Below are 19,489 nucleotides of genomic sequence, written 5' to 3'. Positions count from 1 at the left end.
CCCCCATGGGGCCTTCCCCAGGAGGCCACAGCACACCCAGGCTCCAGGCCAGGTCTGTGCCTGGGCAGAGTTCCAGGGAAGCCGATGTCCCCACGGGGTGGCCATCAGCCCAGACGTGCCACGAGAAACACCTCTTGTATTGACCGTGGTGCCGCGATACAGCGTGGAGAGGCCCTTCCCGGGGGGGGTGGGGGGGTCCCTGTCCCACCGCTGTCCCCCCACCGCTGTCCCACAGGGCAGGACCCCCCGACCCCCCAACACGGACTCTATACGTATGGACACCGAACAGCACGAGGGAAGGAGAGGAGCCGGGTGGGAGAGGGCAGCGGGAAGCGGAGGCGAGCGGCTGGGGGGCAGCGGAGGGGATGGCTCCCCGGGGCTCAGCGCGTCCTCGGCGGGGTTGTGCTTAGCATGTATCAGGGACGGGGGATGCTCGGCCGATCCCCTGCCCTGCAGCCCTGCTCCGGGGGGGCTGGATCCGGCCTCTTCCCACCGCCGCTGCCGGCGGGCGCGACTGTCCGAGCACGGAGCCACGGCGCCCACGCGGAGGGTCCCGAGCATCCCCGGAGGGGCTCAAACGTGCGTCTGCATCCGCCTCTGCAGGGGCCGGCTGGGGTCTGAGTTTTGGGAAGACGACTGGGAGTGGTGGGAGGAGGATGCGGAGGCCTTGCTGGCCTTGTCGAACTGCACGTAGCCGTCCTGCTTGCCGCTGCTGCTGATGCTGCTGTCGCACTGGGTGTCGAGGAAAGAGCTGCTGTCGCTCATGGAGCCGCGCTGGAACTCGCGCTCGCACAGCTCGATGGAGCTGCTGCCCATGCCCAGCACGAAGCGCTGGCTGTAGTCGTAGAGGCGGCTCTGCCCGCTCAGAGTGCTGTAGATGTTGGTGAAGGACATGCCCGTGGGCACCCGCTGCTTGCCGGCCGGGCGCAGGTCAGCCGGGCAGCCCGACAGCGAGATGGTGGGAGTGGAGTGGTGCTCCTTGAAGGTGTTCACGCTGTAGTAGCCGTTGGTTGGGTCCTGGGGAATGGGAGAAGCGGGGCAGGTTGGTGGTGGCCTCCCTGGGTAGCGTGGCATTTGGGGTCCCCACCCTGCCCATCCACATGCAAGACTTACCAGAGTTATTGAATACCCTGAGCTGGAAGTGACCCACAAGGAATGGCCCTGCACAGACACCCCAACAGTCCCAGGCTGTGCCTGAGAGCATTATCCAAACGCTCCTGGAGCTCTGGCAGCCTTGGGGCTGTGCCGATCCCCTGGGGAGCCTGGGCAGTGCCAGCACCCTCGGGGGATAGAAACTTTCCCTGATCTCCAGCCTGACCCTGTCCTGGCCCAGCTCCAGCCTTTCTCTCAGGTCCTGTTGCTGGTCATAGAGAGCAGAGATCAGAGCTGTCCCTCAGGAAGAAGCTGCAGACCCTGATGAGTCTCCCCTTGGTCTCCTCCAGGCTGAACAAGCCAAGTTACCTCAGTCACTCCTCACATGAACCCTCCAAACCTTCCCCATTTTCACATTCCCCCCTTTGGAGGACACTTCAACCACCAAACCATCCAGCAATGTCCTCTTGTGCCAGCAGTGGATTCCAATCTGTTCAGCCTCCTCCAGGCCGGGACACAAGTGCCCCTTGCACACCACTGTCCTGGCACCACACTTTTGTGTTACTCCTAAAAGCTGCTGGGGCCACCAAACAGTGTCAGCATGCCAGAGCCTCTCTGCCTGCACGGGTACAGCCCTCTGGCACAGGCCACCACTGGGGACGTGGTCCAAGGACAGACAGCCTGGCAGCAGCAGTGCTGGGTGAGGCATGAGCTGGTTCTGCACAGGGAGGGGTGCCCAGCACCCCGGGGTGCAGCCTCTCTGCCAGGAGTGACCGGGGGGGGGCTCTGACCCCACCTCTTCATTGGGGAGGGAGGCAGGATCCAACTCACCTTAAGGTTTTGAAACTCCTTCTCCTCTTCCTTGAGCACCTCGAGCTGCTTCAGCACTGAATCCTGCTGGAACTCCCCCCGGTCCATCTAGGAAAGGATGCAGGCAGGGGTCAGCATTCCAGGCACCGCCTGGCCCCGGGTTCCCCATCAGCCCCAGGCCATGTGGGGCGAGCCCCCCACCCATCATCAGCCCCAGGGCGCTGGGAAGTTGCCACCAGTCAGATTCAAGGACTTGCCCAGGGATGCCCTGCGGTGTCCGAGGGAGGTGAAAGAGGGTTGACACCCAAAAGCCACACAATTCCCTGGGTTACAGATTGTTTTTCCTTGTTTAGGGCAGTAAAAGACGGCTGGTGCAGAAAATGAATTATTTACCGTGGTGAGGGTTGGGGCTGCGCCCACCTACCCAAAGCAACACCCCCAAATCACGCTTTTTAATTTTTTTTTTAAATTTTTTTTTTCTTCTCCTTTTTTTCATCCTTTCCTCCTCAGCTGAACTTGGTCCCCTCATTAGTTTTCCTTTGAAGGCTGGCTCTGGTGGGGGAAGGCGGAAAGGAGGGGCAAGGTGCACATTAATTACTCAACGGCTTTAATTACCCTTCCTTCAGCACGCGGGGCTGTGCAGGAAGCATGATAATTATCAACCAATTTCTCAGTTGCCTTTTTTAGCTTCTCCCGTATTAACCCGACGCCTCCAGCCCGGCTTTTCTGGGATCACAGCCCCAAAATCCCCTTTTATTGCCCAAATTCTCTCCTCTTTAAGATGGTAAGTGGCTGTGGAAATTCACCCCGCGGCGCCTTGCTGTTCATCTCCGAAAGCCTTTGATGTGGCTGTTAAAGGCAATAAATTAAAGTACCTGAGTTTTCCTAGGGAAAAAAAAAAAACTGTATCAACCATTGATTTGCTAGGATAAATACAAGTGTCGCCGAGGATTAAACGAGTGCAACTAAAATGGGATGTGGAGAGGTTTTTTGCTCTGCCAGCCCCGGCGATCCCCTCGATTCTCTAAAGCATCTCTGAAAGGCAGACTGTTGGTGTTAACCCTATCGAAAGGGTTTAAGAGGTCCCAGCAGGGAATCAAAAGGAACAAACACTTCTCCTCCTTGGATTTGGCTTTTTTTTTTTTTTGTGTGTGTGTGTGTTGGCGTGGATGACCCAAGCGGGTAGGGCAGACCCAGAGATGGAGAGGGGAGAAGGGAGGCGGGAACCAAGGGGACAGTCACCAAACCTCCCTGGAATTAATGTCGGGTTTGATGGGGTGTTTAAGCCATTTCATGTTGCCTCTTGAAGTGATGGCGGAAGTGATGCAGGCACTGGGATACTCCTTGAGCCCTCTGGGGACCCTGCCTGTCCCCGGGGCTGGCAGGACGCTCCGTGTTCGGCTGCACCCCGTGGATTTGGTGACTGCAGGGAGTCCCCACGTGAGATCCACAAAACGCCATCACATCACTGAACCTCCAATTCCCCCATTACAGTCGGTCACTAACATCAACTTTACTAAAGTTTTCCTCATTAATTAGTGGGCGGTGGGATCCTCATTAGTGCGATTCCTGCTTTGTCATCACTGAGTAAACACCGAAGGGATGGAAGTTAACTAAAGTGCACTCGAGTTCAAGTTCACAACGGTGATTGTGAAGGGGCAGATGGAAACACATGGGAAAAGAAACCGGAGATGTCCTAGTGCCCTGACATGGGATTCCCCAGTGCCATTCCCGGACATTTTCTTTTTCCAGAGCTACGGCCTTCTCCAGCCAGATGACAGCACCAATATGCTCCGGGGCAGGGTCACAGCGCTGCCGGGCAGATGGCTGGGGATACACCCGCCTGTTAGAGCTACGTGGCTACCATTACCTCCTGCCAGGACTTTATCCTGCCTGGCACTGCCAGGTGCCAGCAGCCTTGCCCATCCCCAGAACAATGGGGCATCGCAGCGAGGTGCAAAGTCCTGCTCATTCCCAGACCTCACCGGTGCCTCCTGGATCAGCGTGGCCGAGGGATGTGACAAACTGCATCCCTGCGTCCCTGACCGCCACTGCAGGGAACCCCCTCCGGATCCTAAAGCATCACCTGAGGCTCGCTGTGCTGGCTCGCACCGCGCAGGGAGCGCATCCCTGCAGAGCAAAGCGCCTGCCAGGGTCCCTCAGCACAGGGAAACAGCGGATGGGAGCAGCAGCCAGTGCCGGGTCTCCCGCTCGCCTCTGGAAATGCGGAGCTCTCCCGCGTTTCACGCCCCCAAACGAAGCCTCTGAGCTGGAGAATCCGACAGGATATTAAATTCTTGGCTTTCATTAGTGAACGCAATATGTTTTTTAAAATGCTGCTTCAGGTCCCTGAGTATCTTCCAGACCTGGCGGGCTCGAAGTGCCTCCCCCCACGTCGCTCCAGGTTTAATTACAATATTTCCGGCTGGCTGGGTAATTGGATGCCACCCGGCAGCACTTTGTACTGGCCAGACGTTATCAGGGTCAGGGATGATTCTGGAACAGCGACTTCCTCTACTTCCAGGGAGGGAACAAGCCCGTGAATAGAGAACCCCTCTGGGAATTCCCAGCTCCATGAATCTTTATCACCTTCAAACACCGGCTCCGGCCTGTGGCCCGGCGATGTGAGCTCTCGCTGGGGTGGGGGTGCCTGCCCACCACAGGAGAAGCTGCAGCGCCTTGTCGCACCTCTCCCCAAAATCCTGCTTTTGGATGGGCTGGTGCCGCTGGGAGGGGTCGGCTGTGAGGGAGGGATGTTCTCCGGGCACTGGGCACATGGAACATGTCCCAGCCCACGGGCACAGGGGGAAGGCAGAGGTAGGAAGGCTGCAGGTAGGAATGAGCCTAGAATGGAAATTCCGCTTCTTTGATTTTTCCTCTTCCACGGGGATCTGAGCTGAGCACCTGTCAGGTGCTGATCACCTGTGAAGGCTGGGAACAAACTAGGAACAGCCCTTGGAGTAGAGGGGTGGGTTTAAGGAGACAGGAAAAGATAAACCTATCACTAGATTGATTGTTTTGACTGTTCCACTTCAAATATGAACCAAAGGTGATGCCTGGATCTGCCTGGTCACACTGGATCCCCTCTGATGGAAAGGATGATCCAAAGATGGAGATCTTTGGGATGCCCCTGCCTGCCTGTCACTTTGGGATCGTCTCTGACTGCTCACAGCAGTGAGGATGGCTCCTTTGGGATTATCAACCCCATTTCACAGGTGGGGAGGCACGGGGTCCGATCAGGCAGGAATAAACCCAGCCGTGGTAAGGGAGGAGGCTGTGTCACGCCGGAGCTCATGTTCTTCGTCATGTTCTTCATCTCCCTCCTCACATCCCGGGCTCAACGGAGCTGCCGTGCCCACGCAAGGCATCCCGCAGGAGGGGGAATGCGGTTCTTGTGGTTTATTTTCCCCCGGATCAGACCCTTTACCGGGCTCTTTTGCCTCCAGCCATTAGAGCTGGCAGCCTTTTCCCTGCCCGCAGGCACTGCCTGGCAGAACAGCTCGCGGAGCAGGGGATGGGGACGCCGCTGAGGCAATGTGAACATACGCAAATCAGCCAGCGTGACGCGTATCCTAAGGTGTTAATGAATTTATAGATGCATGAATAATTACTTGTGAAAAGCACGGTGAGCTGCGGAGGTCACAGATGGCTGGAGAATGACAAAACAGCGTTTGGGGGGATGGAGAGTCACACTGGCACCCTGCGGCCAAGAGCGCTCCGGCAGAGCGGGACACGGTGGGAAACCGAGCAGCAAAGGCACATCCACGGTGCTGAGGATCCTGAAATCCAGCAGGAGCAGGGCAGGCTGTGCCGGAGTCAGGTGCTTGACCAAGAGGCCGAGATGGAATTAGGATGGAGAGCAGCGAGGAGCTGTTTGCCAGCGTGGCTGCTCCTCGTTAACATCCACATTAATGATCCTGAGCCCCGGGCATGGCCATGATGGTCACAGTTGTTATTAAAATGAAAGGTGTGATGAACACTGGTGAGGGCAAGGAGATCATCTCAAGGGATGGAGATCTCACGGGATGCTCAGAGAAGGCAAATGGGGAAGCAGTGGGAATAATGCTGGCACCAGGAAGGGAGAGAGCTGGAAAATCCTAGGGTGAGGGTAGAGAGGTGCTGGGCCCTGCCCTTCTCCCCCTGCTAGAGTTGTCTCATTGCTTCTCATCAGCAAGAGCAAGTTTTTAACTTGATCCTTAATTTCATTTACAAAGTTGGAACATTTTATCAGGAACCTCTTTGGCATCCAAGGCTGGGTGTCTGGTGGCCAGAGGAGGATGCCCACACCAGCTGTTGGACACAGCAAAGACAAGGATGAAGGACAGAGGGGGTCCCTGCAGGCTCTGAGAAGAGGAGGAATTGGGGAGTATTTCCTGGGAACATGCTTGTCAAAGGCAGATGAGGGTGGGGAGGCCTTGGTCCAGGCAGGGGAGGGGGCTTTGATGCCTTCTCCCTGCAGGTAGGATGTCCCAGCTATACCAAACCCTGCCAACATCAGGGTCAGAGATCACAGACCATCTCTTCCAGCTCCTGAACGGCACTGATTCAATGATGTAATTTCCAACTGCTTGTATTTTCAGGAAAAACACCTGGATTTGGCCAGGAAAGGGGAAGAATTGCCCCTCTTCCAGTCCAGCCAGGACGTGAGTCTCTGTTGTGTCACATATAAGAGCACTCAGCTTTGCCTTCCCTGTTCATATTTAAACAGATCCATTATGCTGTGACCAAACCACCTCTCACCAGTCTGGCTAATAAACCCAGGAGCTCCACAACCTCTCCCTGTAAGGCATTTTTTCCCAGGTCTCAAACAAACGTTGTCATTTTTTTCTGCACTACTTCCATCCTGCCAGAATCCTCACTGCGATATGCCCAGCACAGCTCCACTCCCAGCCTCACCATGACACAGGCTGATGTGAAATCACCCCCTGGCTGCTGCAAATAACCTAAGGAAGTCCCCAGGATGCCTTCCAGGATCCAGTGCCTGATGTCCCACCACCATCCTCTTCCTTGTTCACTCACAGTGCTAAGTGTTCTCTTCTGCTGAGGCTTTGTGTGTGTTTCCAGTCTGGTGCTTCCAGCCTGGAACGGGATTTGGGATGATCTCAGATGCCCCTGTGGGAGCCAGATCTGGGCTTGGCACTGCTGATCACACGGATTAGGTACAGGGTCCCATGGAGAAAAAGTTTCTCATTCCCCTTCATCCCAGCAGATTGCTCCAAACCCAACCCCAGCCTCCTCTGTCCTTCCAGCCTTGCAAATCCCACCATGGACTTGCAGATTTCTCAGGGCAAAGCCCTACAGAGATCAAACTGTCTTGCACAGGAATCTCACTGGTGCTGGGATAAGTTGCCAGATCTCCACCTCCTCTGGCCTCATTGTTTGGAGTCTCCCTGGCTGTCTAAACACCCTGGCAATCCTGACAATTTCAGCAAGCAATTCCACCCACCCTGCGATGATCATCCTTGCCTTCCCACCAGGCATTCATGGAACAGCAGGCAGGACATACAAGTGCTGACCACAAAATTGAGAGTTAGAGGAGGAAAAAAAAACAACACCCAGCAGCCTAAAAAGCAGCCACCGGCTTCTTCAATCCCTTCTCCCTTTCCCATTCTTTTTCTCCATTTTTTTTTTCTTCTCTAGGTTTCTTTGCCATTTTTCAGCTTCTATTTGTCCCCTGCAAGTGAAAGCCAAGGCAAACTGGGGCTGAGATACAGAGAACAGCAACCACAACACACAGAGGGGCTGGTAGTGAGGATGCAGCAGCAGCATCAGGGTGCAAGCTGGGTTTCCTGGGATCTCAGCCATTCACCTCCTGCCCTGCCCGCGTCTGTCCCCGCGGTGAAGGCAGTGGCCTCGGAAGGTGACACCTCCCCTATTAATGAGCTCGTTATCACCTCGTGCTCACCCGTTGTGTGTCTCCCAGCCCTCTGCAGCTTTCCAGGTGTGAGGTGGCAAATCTGCTTCGCCTGGCGGGCAGAAGGGCCACCGCAATAAACCCCTACCAGCTCTCCCTGCTTATTAGCCAAGTTGCATTCGAGGAGATTTTATGGCAGGAGAACGTGGATCTCGAGAAGGGGATTTTTGGAAGAGCATCTTTTCCTTGAGTGGTTATTACGGGGCTGAACGACAAGTGTCCGGGCTTGTTACCATCAAACTCAGCCCGGAGCAATCGCTTAGGAAGGGAAGGAATTCCTTACCATCAGCTGTTTGATGGTCGGGTGCTCCTCGGCCTCCCTGCCCGAGGACGGCTCCTTGTGCACGATCTCCACGCGGATGTCGTTCTTGGCAGAAACCACACCCTTGAGATCTGGGAAAAGAGATGGAGAAGAGGGTTAGTCCGAGGCAGTGGTGGAGCTTCTGCAGGGACCTGACTGAGGATTCCTGACGGCACCAGAGAAAATAACCCCGGCTCAGCAAGCCCACTGGAGAGCTGGAGGAGCAGTATTTGTGTTGCCATCAGTATGGACAGCTCGGACTCCTTCGGGAATTCCTTCTGGAACTCGGTGTGCCCCTGCCGCACTCACGGTGCTGTTACCCGGGGCTGGGCTGTAACAGAACTGCTCCCGCAGTAAGGGAAGTAATTGTCCAGCCTGCTGATCAGTAGGAAATACTGCTCCTGAGGGATGCACCAGCTCTGCCCAGGCACTGGGAGCCCCTGAGAAAACCCTCCCCCAGTCTGGGGGGCAGACAACACATGGGAAAGGCCAAGCAATGAGCACAGACATAGCCAGGGACGGTTTTATCATCTCCAAGCAGCCTGGAAATGACAATGAGAGAAGATAGAAACATTCTTGGAGAGACTCCCTGCCTTCCCTGAAGGTGTCAGGCGTGCTTTGAACAAGTCATTTTAGCAGAATTAAACCACAGACGAGCAGCGGGAGCAGAGCGGCAGCGCAAAGCCGAGATGAAAAGCAGAGATGGAGGCAAATCTGAGCAGCGAGACCTCAGCAGCTTTGAAGCCGGGTCCCAGCCACGAATCTGGCTCTGACCTCCCAGGATGTTTGTGCCAGCCCTCCCAGACCCAAAACTGCCTTGAACCACCGCTTTGTCAGATCTCCCTCCAGCTGGCGGATCCAGCAGCGCCCTGCCAAGCCAGGATTGTGGGGATCAGTCCAGAAAAGCCTGGACCCCCCGGGATTTTTATCTCTAAACCAAACTGGATGATGTTAGTGACACCGGCTCGAAGCTCCGTCCTTGAATTCATCCCTGTCCTCCACACCCACAGCCCCCAGACCTCTCCAAGTCTCAAGGCACAAGGCAAAGCCTTTCGCTGGGAAGTTACTACAGCTTATTTTTTTAATGTTGATCTGCTGAGACCACGTTCCTGGTGCTGGAGCTTCTGCCTTTAATCACAAGGAGAAGCTAATCAGTGTCTTGCAGCTCCTCTCCCAGGAGTGTTCCCCCTTAAATAACTCTGGGCTGTTAAGTCACTGAAGATATAACAACAGATGTGAGGTAAATTTTATTTTATTTTCCAGAGCCTCTGGGCTCGGTGTGTCTGCACCTGGTCCTTGTTTTTTGCTGCATTTTCCCAAAACATGGTCAGGAATTGCCTTTCCCGTTGCTGTTAGTTGTGGCCAGTGGCCGGGTCAGGAGATTCCTTCTCCAGAGTTACTGCTGGGTCACTGTGTCCCCTCGACACAACTGTTCCCATAGCCTGCACCAGGTTGTTGTAAGTGATGGCACAACGCTCCAGTATTAGTCTTGGGAGAGGAATCTACAGTCATCCTGGCAGGAAATGAGTCCTCCTGATATCCAGGTGCTCTGTCAATCCCTTCATTCCTGGGCTGATCTCTGGAATAACTGCACATCACACACCACTAACAGTGATGAAATTTCTGTCCTCACCTTTCAGCCTGATGTTCCTACCCTCCTGCCACCAGAGACTGGGGCCACAGCATTCAGCTGGCATCAGCACCTCAAAACTAGGGTAGAAGCCCATCCACCTGGCACATCCAGGTCCTTCCCTGCAGGGTTCTGCACCCTGAGTGTCATTGGGGTCTGGTTCAGCTGCTCATGCTGCCAGTTCCCCCCAAACCCAAGGACTCTGTTTTGGTAGCTTCCAGTAGCTTTTGGAACCAGGTAAAGGGGAACTGAGTGTCCTCAGTGCCACCAGCACCCCATGCTTGGATCTCAGGCTGGGGAATCCCACCTGCACTTGGGATTTCCTGCTGTGCCCAGCTGGGTCTGGCTCTTCCCTTCCCAAAAGGTTTTGGGGAGGGAAGGGAGATCAGGACAGGGATCTTCACTGATCTCTTGGATGATTTCTCACTTGTTCTGATCCCAAAGTGAAGTGGCAAAGAAGCCTTGTAGGGAGCACAGGGACCCTTGGCCTGGCCTGGGGATGCTGCTGACCTTTCCCCAGGGAATTCCCACTGCCAGGGGAGCAGCAAAGCAGGGAAGATGCCCAGACCCAGCAGCCTCTGGTGTATCGGAGACCCAAAACCTTTTCTAAATGGGATAGGAAGCACAGTGGAGAAAAGGGACTTCAAACACTGCTACCATGTCTCCAGTGCCCTCTTTCCAGAACCTATCTTCCCAGCCCTTCCCAGGTGAGGAAAATGCCTCTTCTTCCTGATTTACCAGGGGGATAAATAACACAAGGTATTTGGCTGGGATCAAAGGGGATCTTGTCCCCCCCTGGCTTTTCTCTTGAAGAGCAGCCCACCTTTGCATGCCTCCAGCTTGTGAGGGTCTAAATCCTGGCATTTTCACCACGTCTGGGATATGTTGTCATGGCATTCCAGTTAAACTGTGTGTCCTGTAAAGAGCTCTGCACCATCTGGTTCCATCAAACGAGAGGGAAATAATGAACACACACTCTCTCTTTCTCTGAAGGATGCAGCATGGGGAAAAAACTGCCCATTGACATGGGAAAACAGCTTGGTCCCGCTTCCTTCAGGTGCTTGCATTGGCCCTTGCTGTCAAATGACCTCCACAACATCAAACTGGCCTGGTCTCGGGTCCTGTCCATCAGCAATCCTTCCCCAAAAAGCAGGATAAATTAGTTCCCCTATCTAATTCATTAATTCTTGCTAATGGAGGCTGTGAGAGTTCAAAAAAAAATGGGGATGAAACAGGGAGAGGCATCATTATCATGCTGAAAATTAAACACATTTCTGCAGTGGGGGGCCGTGTGTCCTTACTGAATCCAGGAGCAGCTTGGTGTCTTTGATGGCTTTGTAAACCATCAAGGGGGGGAAAATAAAAGTACAACAACTGGGTTTTCTGGCACACATGTGGAGAGTTTGGCATCCCAGAATCCATACCAAGCGTCTTGTGAGCTGGGAGCAGTGCCAAGGATCTCCTCCTCTCCCCAGAGGCTTGGAATGCTCTAGACAATCACAATCTTCTCCCTCCTGGTTTGGTGCCTTTTCATGGAGCCAACAATCCTCCTTTAATTTCCTGGTGTCTTTTTAATGAGGCCAGACAATGCCACAATGCTTCCCCCTCCTCCTCCTCTACCTGCGTCTCTAATGTCATTTTAACTTGTATTCCCACTGCAGCCAGACTCCAAAATGCACAAGTTCCATGAAAAACCCCTCTGCAGGCTCTCATTCCTGCCAGGAATATGCATGTCAGGAAAATCTGAATTAAAACAGAAGCAGAACTGTGCAGGGTTTTTAACCACTGATGTGGCACAGTGAGGATGCTTCTCCCTCTTGAACCTCAGGATTTCTCCAAGGGAGAGATTAAGAGGTCCCCTCCACACCTCCTGAGCCGCTAACAGGGATCAGCAGTTAGCCTGGCATGTTTTCCATAAACCCTTCCCTTTTCCCACAGGGCTGCTGTTTGCAGCAAACGCTTGGCAGACCAACACGAGAAGCGGCTTGTGCGGAGAAGAAAATCCAGCAAATTCCATCAGTAAATTCAGGCTGTGATTTCTCCCTGTTCCGCTCGATTCACCCTCTCCCCAGAGCTCTCCCCCTAGCCCTCCCAAAGGGATGCAGGGTGGGGGGTGACACTTACTCCTCTGGGAGCGGGCACAGCAGAAGGCGACGATGGTGGCCATCAGCACCAGGAACGCCACGCCAGCCCCCACGGCCACCCCGATGATCACCGCCATCGGCACCGACTCTGCAAGAGGAAGGAGAGGAAGCATGAAGCGGGATGAAGGTCACAGAGGAGGCTTTTCCCCCAGGGACCCACCCCTGATTACTGGCAAGAGGCTCAGCAATGAGCCCAGGGAGGATTTTGGGGTCTCCTTCCCTGCTCCCCCATCCCTGCGTGGTGATGTCGGCACGGGCTGCCCCGTGGGACACTGCACTTTGTACAACCCTGTTTGTTCTATGCCTCAGTTTACCCTGGGAGGAGAGGAGGGGGAGCCAGAGGAGCAGATTAGCAACTGTTCTTGTTAGTGCCCTGTGGGTTAATGAATGAGCTGCTCTGAAGGATGAAGTGCAAAAGAAGACCACGTGTTAATATTATTAAGAAAGAGAAACAGCATCCAAGCAGGTTGATGGATGACTTAGCCCAAGTCATCATTCACAGCCCCTGCCTATTTTATATCCCAATTTCCTGCCTTCTCCAGTGGCTTATCAAGTGTCATCCTTCCCAAATTCCTGAGGATGCTGCAAAGACTGGGACAGGAGGGATGGCCCATGCTGAGGCTGAGCACTTTGGACCGGGATGTGTGGGCAGGGTCTATGGGAGGCAGAGCAAGGGATGCATCCTCACATCCTTCCACCTACAAGAACTCTGTCACTAAGATCCTGGTGGGGATTTTGGGCTATGACTCAGCCAGCAGAGCTGATTTATCTACACAGGCCCTGGCAGCAGCTTGTAAGATGTGGGGAGGGCAGAATGGAAAATCACATTTATGGTGAGAGGGTCAGCTTAGCAGCCCCAAAGCCTTGTTATCTCCCTGCTCTGTCTCCAGTTTCTCTGGGAACAGCTCCGACTTTACAATGAGTGTTGGGTTGGATTAAGGAGGAGCAGTGATGGGCAGCACTCACACTGCAGGACACCACAGCTGTGGGTGCCACAAACTGCCTTCCTTGCCTGGGATGATAAAGTTGCATCCTGAAGACCCCCTCCCCTAAGGCTGGAGATATCTCTAGGTCTCCATTTCTTCTCTTTCTAAACACTCTGTAGTGAACCAAAAGAGGGATAAGCCTGTCTGGGATGACCAGATAACCTGGGTGAGTGTGCCCTCACAACTTGCCTGGACGCCTCCTTGGAAGGTGTTTTCTCCCTAGAACCCTTGCCTTGGAAATGGATCAGATGAATTTATGGAAAAATGTATGCAGAGAGGTGGTTCTCCTCAGTGGTCTGTGCAGATGGGGGACATGAATGCTGCTGGACACAGCTGAGAAGCAAAGCCCAGGGATTATCGCTTGACTGGGTGATACAGGAACCATTTCCCATTGCCCACTGGTGTGGAGCTGGGGTTGGGCATGATTTTCATCCTGGTCTTGAGACCACAGATCCCACTTGTGCCTTTCATCCTTCCCAAGGGGGACACACCCCTACTGGTGGGACTGGGGGCAGCTGTCATTCCACCAGCATCCATTGTCAGCAAAAAGTGTCTTCCTTGTTTACCCTATCCCAGGTGGGATAGGGGAGTTCTAAAGCCACTTCATGGTACCCTTAAGCCATGGCTGTGGAGCTCCTGGGTCCTGAGCCCTAATTTGGGATGGGTAAGATCTTTACCCTATCTTTACCCATCTTTACCCTAAGATGGGTAAGAACTGCAGGGTGATAAACTTGGGGTGCTGATTGAGTTTAGGCTCTGCTCACACTTCATCAGAAAAAACTGATGTTTCTCACTTTGTAGCTTGCTCATGGATTTCCTGCTTGGGCCTGCTGGTCTCTTGATGTCACTTAAATTGGGCCACTGTTGACATGACTCAAGTGGCACTGAACAATCCACCACCAAACCTCTGAGAGTGCCCAGGTGGTGAAAAGGCAAATCCCCTTGAGGCTACCTCAAGCTGGAGCTCAGAAAACAGATGCTGCAGCTGGGTCCAGCTGCCCCAAGGAGCTCACCCTAAAATCAGCATCCTCCAACCCAGCAGCTGAGCCATGGCATGAAGAAACCAGGATTTTCTGAGGCAGTGCTCCTGCCAACAGGGGTAGTTCCTCATGGGATTTTTTTGGCCTTCCCAAGGGAGTATGGAGCAAGGGGCTGGTGAGACAGGAGCCTGGAGGCCCTGGGAGGGCTGGCTGGCTCTCAGCTTTGGGGAATGGGAGCTGCAGGGCAGAGCACAGAGAGAAGCAGGTGGTGATGGGGATGAAGATGATGCAGAACCATGCAGGTAATGGGGTGGGAAAAATGTCCAGACCTCTCCTGGGCTGGGATAAAGGTAACTGCAAAGGGGCAGTGACAGAATGGTGGGGTTGGTAAACTGCTCTGTAGGGATGGGTAAGATAAGGAGGGCCAGACTGCTGGCTCCCCCTGGAATCCTGCTCTGTGGCACAGGATGAGGAACCACAAGGGCAGCACATCCCACAGCAGCTGCCCCAAGATCCATCTAAACCTGCTCTGGTGCCAATTGATGCTGGCCAGCACTCTCCCACGATGCTGAACCAAGCTGATGTCTGCAAATGACCCTGAAAAACATGTACTTTTCCCTCTTTGTTTTTGTCCCAAAATAGCACTCTATAGGACTTCCACAACATTTTAAACATGGCTGAGTAACAGCATCCCCCTCCCAGTCACAGGGGAGCTGGGGCACAGAAACTGCTGGTCTCCAGAGTGGGTCAGTGGCACAGGGGGGACTGGACCACTCCAGCATCCCAGTCCTGCCCCAGTCATTGCCCTGCAGCTTCCCTACAGCCCTTCCTGCCCTGCCTGCCCTATGGAACGCTGCCGGGCCAGGAGGAGGACGCTGGGCCCTCAGGTGTGGTAATGACTGGGGACAATTCACATTCACCGTCAGCTCATGATTTCCATACCTGCTTGAATACCAGCTCCTGATTTCATTTCCGTACCTGTTTGAAAATAAAGCAAGTGTCCACAGCCTTGCACAGCCCACGCGCCCACCGCAGCCTTCCTGAGCGCTCAGCCCTCTGCTCGCTCTGCTCCCCGTGAAGGGGATGGCCTCTGTCCCCCTGCCCTGGGCAGGGCTGTCCCCTCTGTCCCCCTGCCCTGGGCAGGGCTGTCCCCTCTGTCCCCATGGCCTGGGCAGGGCTGTCCCCTCTGTCCCCATATCCTGGGCAGGGCTGTCCCCTGTGCCACCCTGACCTGGGCAGGGCTGTCCCCTCTGTCCCCCTGCCCTGGGCAGGGCTGTCCCCTGTGCCACCCTGACCTGGGCAGGGCTGTCCCCTCTGTCCCCATATCCTGGGCAGGGCTGTCCCCTGTGCCACCCTGACCTGGGCAGGGCTGTCCCCTCTCCTGGCCTGGCAGGGACCCTGGATCTGAGCTCGGCTGCCTGGCCACCCTCCGCTGGGACCCAGGCTCGCTGCCGAGCGCTCCCGCTGACTGGCAGACGACCTGGAAAAACCACTGGCTCTGTTTGCATTGGAAGAATCCCAAGGCTAATTTTAAGGGGTTCATTTAGCTCTGATTTAATCTGGACGCCAGCCTTGCCTATAAATCACGGCTTAATGAGAGCAATCCACCTGCCTGCCCTGGCATTTAATAAAATAGAGGAGAACTGGAGTTTCTCCAGGAGCTAAGCATTCCTCACACAAGCCATCTCCCTCCGCTGCTGTGGAGAGCCCCAAGAGTGGAATTTCCCTGGCATCCCCTGGGAATTGCTTGGTGTGTGAGCCCAGCCCTGTAGGACATGCTGGCATCTTGGCTGGTGGCTGGAATGTGGAGTCGCCACCAGTCCAAACACCTTCCTCCTGCTCACTGGCATCACTCTGGAGCAGTGGGGTCTGCTGGGAGCAGCAACTCCTGTTTCTCCAGGGCTATAAATGATCCTCCAGCTGGGGCAGTGACATCACCTTGGACTGTGGGACAGCAAGTAAGGGGTGCAGGATCAGCCTGTGCCCTCCAGCTTTAGCAGGACAGGTAAAATCAGGAATACCTTATCAAGCAGAGACTTCACAGGGCTTGTCCCTGCTCCTGCCCCTTTACCAAGATCATGTGCTCTAAGGATGCAATCCTACAGCTAGCACAGCTGGAGTCTTGTCACCATGCTTCCTAATTTCCTCTTTGGCTTCCCAAGAGCACCTCCTGCCTCTCACAGCATCTCTTCCTCTCACAGCCCGGCCAGGTGCTAATTCCCACTGCCCACCAGCCCCCAGCAGCTCCCGGGCAGTGCCCACCTTGCTCCTTGAGCCGGATGATCTCTGTGTCAGAGCCGAAGCTGTTCCAGGCGGTGCAGTTGTAGATGGTTTGGAAATCAGCCCGGACAATGTTGCTGATGGTCAGCGTGGAGATGACCCCCTCATCTGTGCTCACTGTCTCCACCGTGTAGCGCCCGGAGGTCCCAGATTCCAGGACGTTTTCCTTCCAGGACCAAGCCTGCCAAGTGAGAGAGGGGTGAGCCCGGGGCACCCCGAGGTGCTCCAGGCACCCGCCGTGCCCCAGGGTGATACTCACAATTCGGTCTGGTGGAGGAGTGCTGCGGATGAAACACTTGATCTGCCCCTTCTGGCCATGCAGGGCATGCTGGGTCTGTGTGCTGGAGATAATGGGGGGCCCTGTGGAGACAGGAGAGGCTGCTGGCACCCCATGGGACTGGTGGAGATGGGGGATGTTAGGGCAGACCCAGATGGATATGGGGGTCCATCTCTGAAGGGCAGGGATGGAGAAACAGCCCCATCACCTCCTGTGATGGAGAACATTGAGTGGAGGCTTTGGGCTCTGATGGGTTTTTGCAAAGCCCCCACAAAGCACCAGGGTCCTTGATCTCTGTACCCCCATCCCTGGTATAAAGGATCCTGGCCCCATCTCCTTGGTGAGTCTGGCCTCTGAGAAGGGCTGTTTGCTGCAGAAGCAAAGCAGGATCCCATCCCACCTAGTGTTCATTTTCTGTGCTCTTCCAGATTCACTGAGCAACCATTAAACTAATTACTCTCCAGGGTATTAAGGAAGATGTGGTGGAGAAGTTTCTGCTGGAAAACCTTGATGCCCATCAGCTGGGCTCTCCTGTGCCACGTAGATCATGAAAGGAGCCTGGGGGAAAGGGTAGGAAAGGCTCTTCCTGAGCTAAACACCAGCTGAGTCAGCTTGGGCTGGGAAATGCCCTTGTTCTGCTTTGGTGAACATCTTGTGGTTGGGAGAAAAGGGGTGGCAGAGGAGAGCATGGCTTGGTGAGATCTGCATGTCCCTCACTGTTCTAACAGCCCTGATCACCCCAGGGGAGCAGCACAAGAGCTGGGATCCTAATTGCTGTTTATTAACCTCCTTAATTAAAGCAGATTTGCATTTCCATGAGTGGCTTGCTGCTGGCAGAAAAGATAACAGCAACAACTGGGCTGCAGGGCAGGGAGAGAGGGGTGGCAGAGGCTGTCAGAACTCCCCCTGCTCCAGCTCTGGGACTTTGGGTGCTCACTTGGGGTTGCCATGCCTGGTTTGGAGTACGTCACTGGGTTTATCAGTAATACAGCTGTGTGGATTTTTTCCTATTTTCTCCACCTCCCTACCCTGCACCTGTTGTGTTTCTTCAAAAAGAAGTCTCAGGGATTTGGGGTAAAGTGGGAAGAAAGATTTGCCTGGGTATTCTGGCCTGATTCTCATCCAAATCACCCATTTATAAATTTCAAGAATGCACAAAAATGTCCCAAAATGCTAAATCCTTTACTCTTGGGCATTTGTATACACAGTTGCCTTTTGGAACTGTCCCAGTAACCCCTCCTGCACCAAACTTGCACACCCCCCAGATGCTTCCCACTGAGGCACAGCCCTGTCCCCGATTCCTTACACTGTTCCAAGGGGAGATGGATGGAAAACAAGCTCATTGAAGCACAATTCACTGACCAGTGACCACGCTTCTGGCAGCTCAGGAAATTACTACTTGGAAGGGAGCCGCCATCAACATCAGGAATAGCAGGAGCTGGGCGTGAAGGTCAGGACTTGTTTTGCTGTAATGGGCATAGCAGTACGGTAGTGGAAAATGTTGTGCCCTTTTTGATCGAAGAAAGAAAAAAAAAAAAGACATTTTGTTGTGTTTTTCTCTCTAAATGCTCAAGATGTTGTTCTAGGCACGATCCCAAGGTGTGAATTCTCATTTATCCATCGCTGAAAGTCCAGCTTCCCAAAGGGTCTCACTGGAAGTGACTCTGCTTTGCCTGAGGAGCTCCTGTGGTCACTGATGCTCCTGCCCACCTGATGATTCCAAAGCCAGTAGAGGCAAGAGCAGTGATGGGATCTGCAGGCCAGGCCTAAACAGTAATAAAAAGAACCATTTCCTTTCCATTTTGATGGTTGTGTGTTACTTATAAATTCTGGAAGTGCTCCAAGACTGGGTGACGCTTGAGAAAAATGGCTTAATAATCATTAAAAGGATCATTTTCTCCAAGGCGAGTGGATTTTAAATGGCACAAATGCCAATGGCTTTGGCTTTTATTATTGCTTCAGGAGTTCAGAGTAGAAGGCTTATCATCATGATAATAGGGGATGACTGAAGACTATTTGTGAGATGAACATGCCCAGAAATAATAGCATGAAGTCGCAGCCTCTTCGCATTCAGGGCCAGTGTTTGATTCTCCACCAGGCTCTGGCTCCTTATGAAAGCTGCCAATCTTCAGCTTGGCATTCAGTTCTGAGTGTGAGACAGCCCACAGGCAGGGAAAGGGCTCTAAGCAATGTTGCTATGGATATAAATGATGGAGCTATTGGTGGAGGTTATTTTTAGCACCTCAGTGCCAATTTATTTGTGCGGTCCTGGTGGCTCACACAAAAGAGAAGTCTGAGGTGGGAGCCTTCAGGAATGAAAGGATAGGATGGCCTTGGCTTCTCCAGTCTGCTTGAGTCCATCTGAACCTCTCTCCCAAGCACTCAAAATTATTTGGCAGGAGAGTTTTGTTTAACTCTTTGCTTCCCGCAGAAGTCCTGGGCTGGCTGGTTCTGCCTGGTATTGCAAAGGAACATCACAGAATGATTTGAGTTGGAAAAGACTTTAAAACCCATCCCATTCCAGATCCCCTACCATGGGCAGAGACACCTCCCACCATACCAGGTTGTTCCAACCTTTGAGCACTTCCTGACACCATGATGTGCTCCTGACCAAGCGGGGTGGCTGGTCCCAGCTCTCAGGCATGCCTGACTTCTTTGTTGGGGTGAATCCCAGGCAAACTACATCGTGAATTAGTCACCTGGAGCTGTCCAGCCTTTCCAACAAACTTCTCTTGCACAACAAGGTGGGCAGGGCTGGTGGTCCCTGCTCAGCAGCCCCTGCCAAACCTGGATGGTGCAGTGACAGATGGGACTGCTGGTGATCTGCCTGTGAAGGTGACCTTGGGGGGGCTCCTGCTGGGTGGGAGCTGTGACCAGGCTGGGTGCAGTCAAGAGCATCGAGAGGCTTTGGCTGTAAATCCAGCTGCTGATGATTTATGATGGCACCAAGTTCCTCCCTACCCTTGAGCCTCTGCTGCTCTGGCCCTGCCAAATGCTGCTGCTTTGCATAATCCTCCTTCCCACTCACCAGACTCTGAATCTTATCTGCTTCCTTGCAGGCTGGTGGCCTTGGCT

General features: G+C 54.0%; 1 protein-coding gene across 1 annotated transcript in view; it reads right to left on the bottom strand.

Moving 5' to 3' along the window:
• Nucleotides 1–573: 573 nt before the first annotated feature.
• KIRREL3 (kirre like nephrin family adhesion molecule 3) overlaps nt 574–19,489 on the bottom strand; it is a 138,808-nt gene continuing 119,892 nt past the window's right edge. The window contains exons 12-18 of the mRNA XM_062508538.1: nt 16,397–16,497; nt 16,120–16,318; nt 14,800–14,835; nt 11,872–11,979; nt 8,100–8,209; nt 1,924–2,010; nt 574–1,017 (exon numbers count right to left, since the gene is read on the bottom strand). Of these exons, the coding sequence (XP_062364522.1) occupies nt 574–1,017; nt 1,924–2,010; nt 8,100–8,209; nt 11,872–11,979; nt 14,800–14,835; nt 16,120–16,318; nt 16,397–16,497 (1,085 nt within the window). The remainder of the gene's footprint in view (nt 1,018–1,923; nt 2,011–8,099; nt 8,210–11,871; nt 11,980–14,799; nt 14,836–16,119; nt 16,319–16,396; nt 16,498–19,489) is intronic.

This window comes from Cinclus cinclus, chromosome 25 (assembly GCF_963662255.1).
Source record: "Cinclus cinclus chromosome 25, bCinCin1.1, whole genome shotgun sequence".
Taxonomy (NCBI): Eukaryota; Metazoa; Chordata; class Aves; order Passeriformes; family Cinclidae; genus Cinclus; species Cinclus cinclus.
The sequence above is the reverse complement of the archived record's forward strand: the minus strand, read 5'-3'. Positions and strand labels throughout refer to the sequence as shown.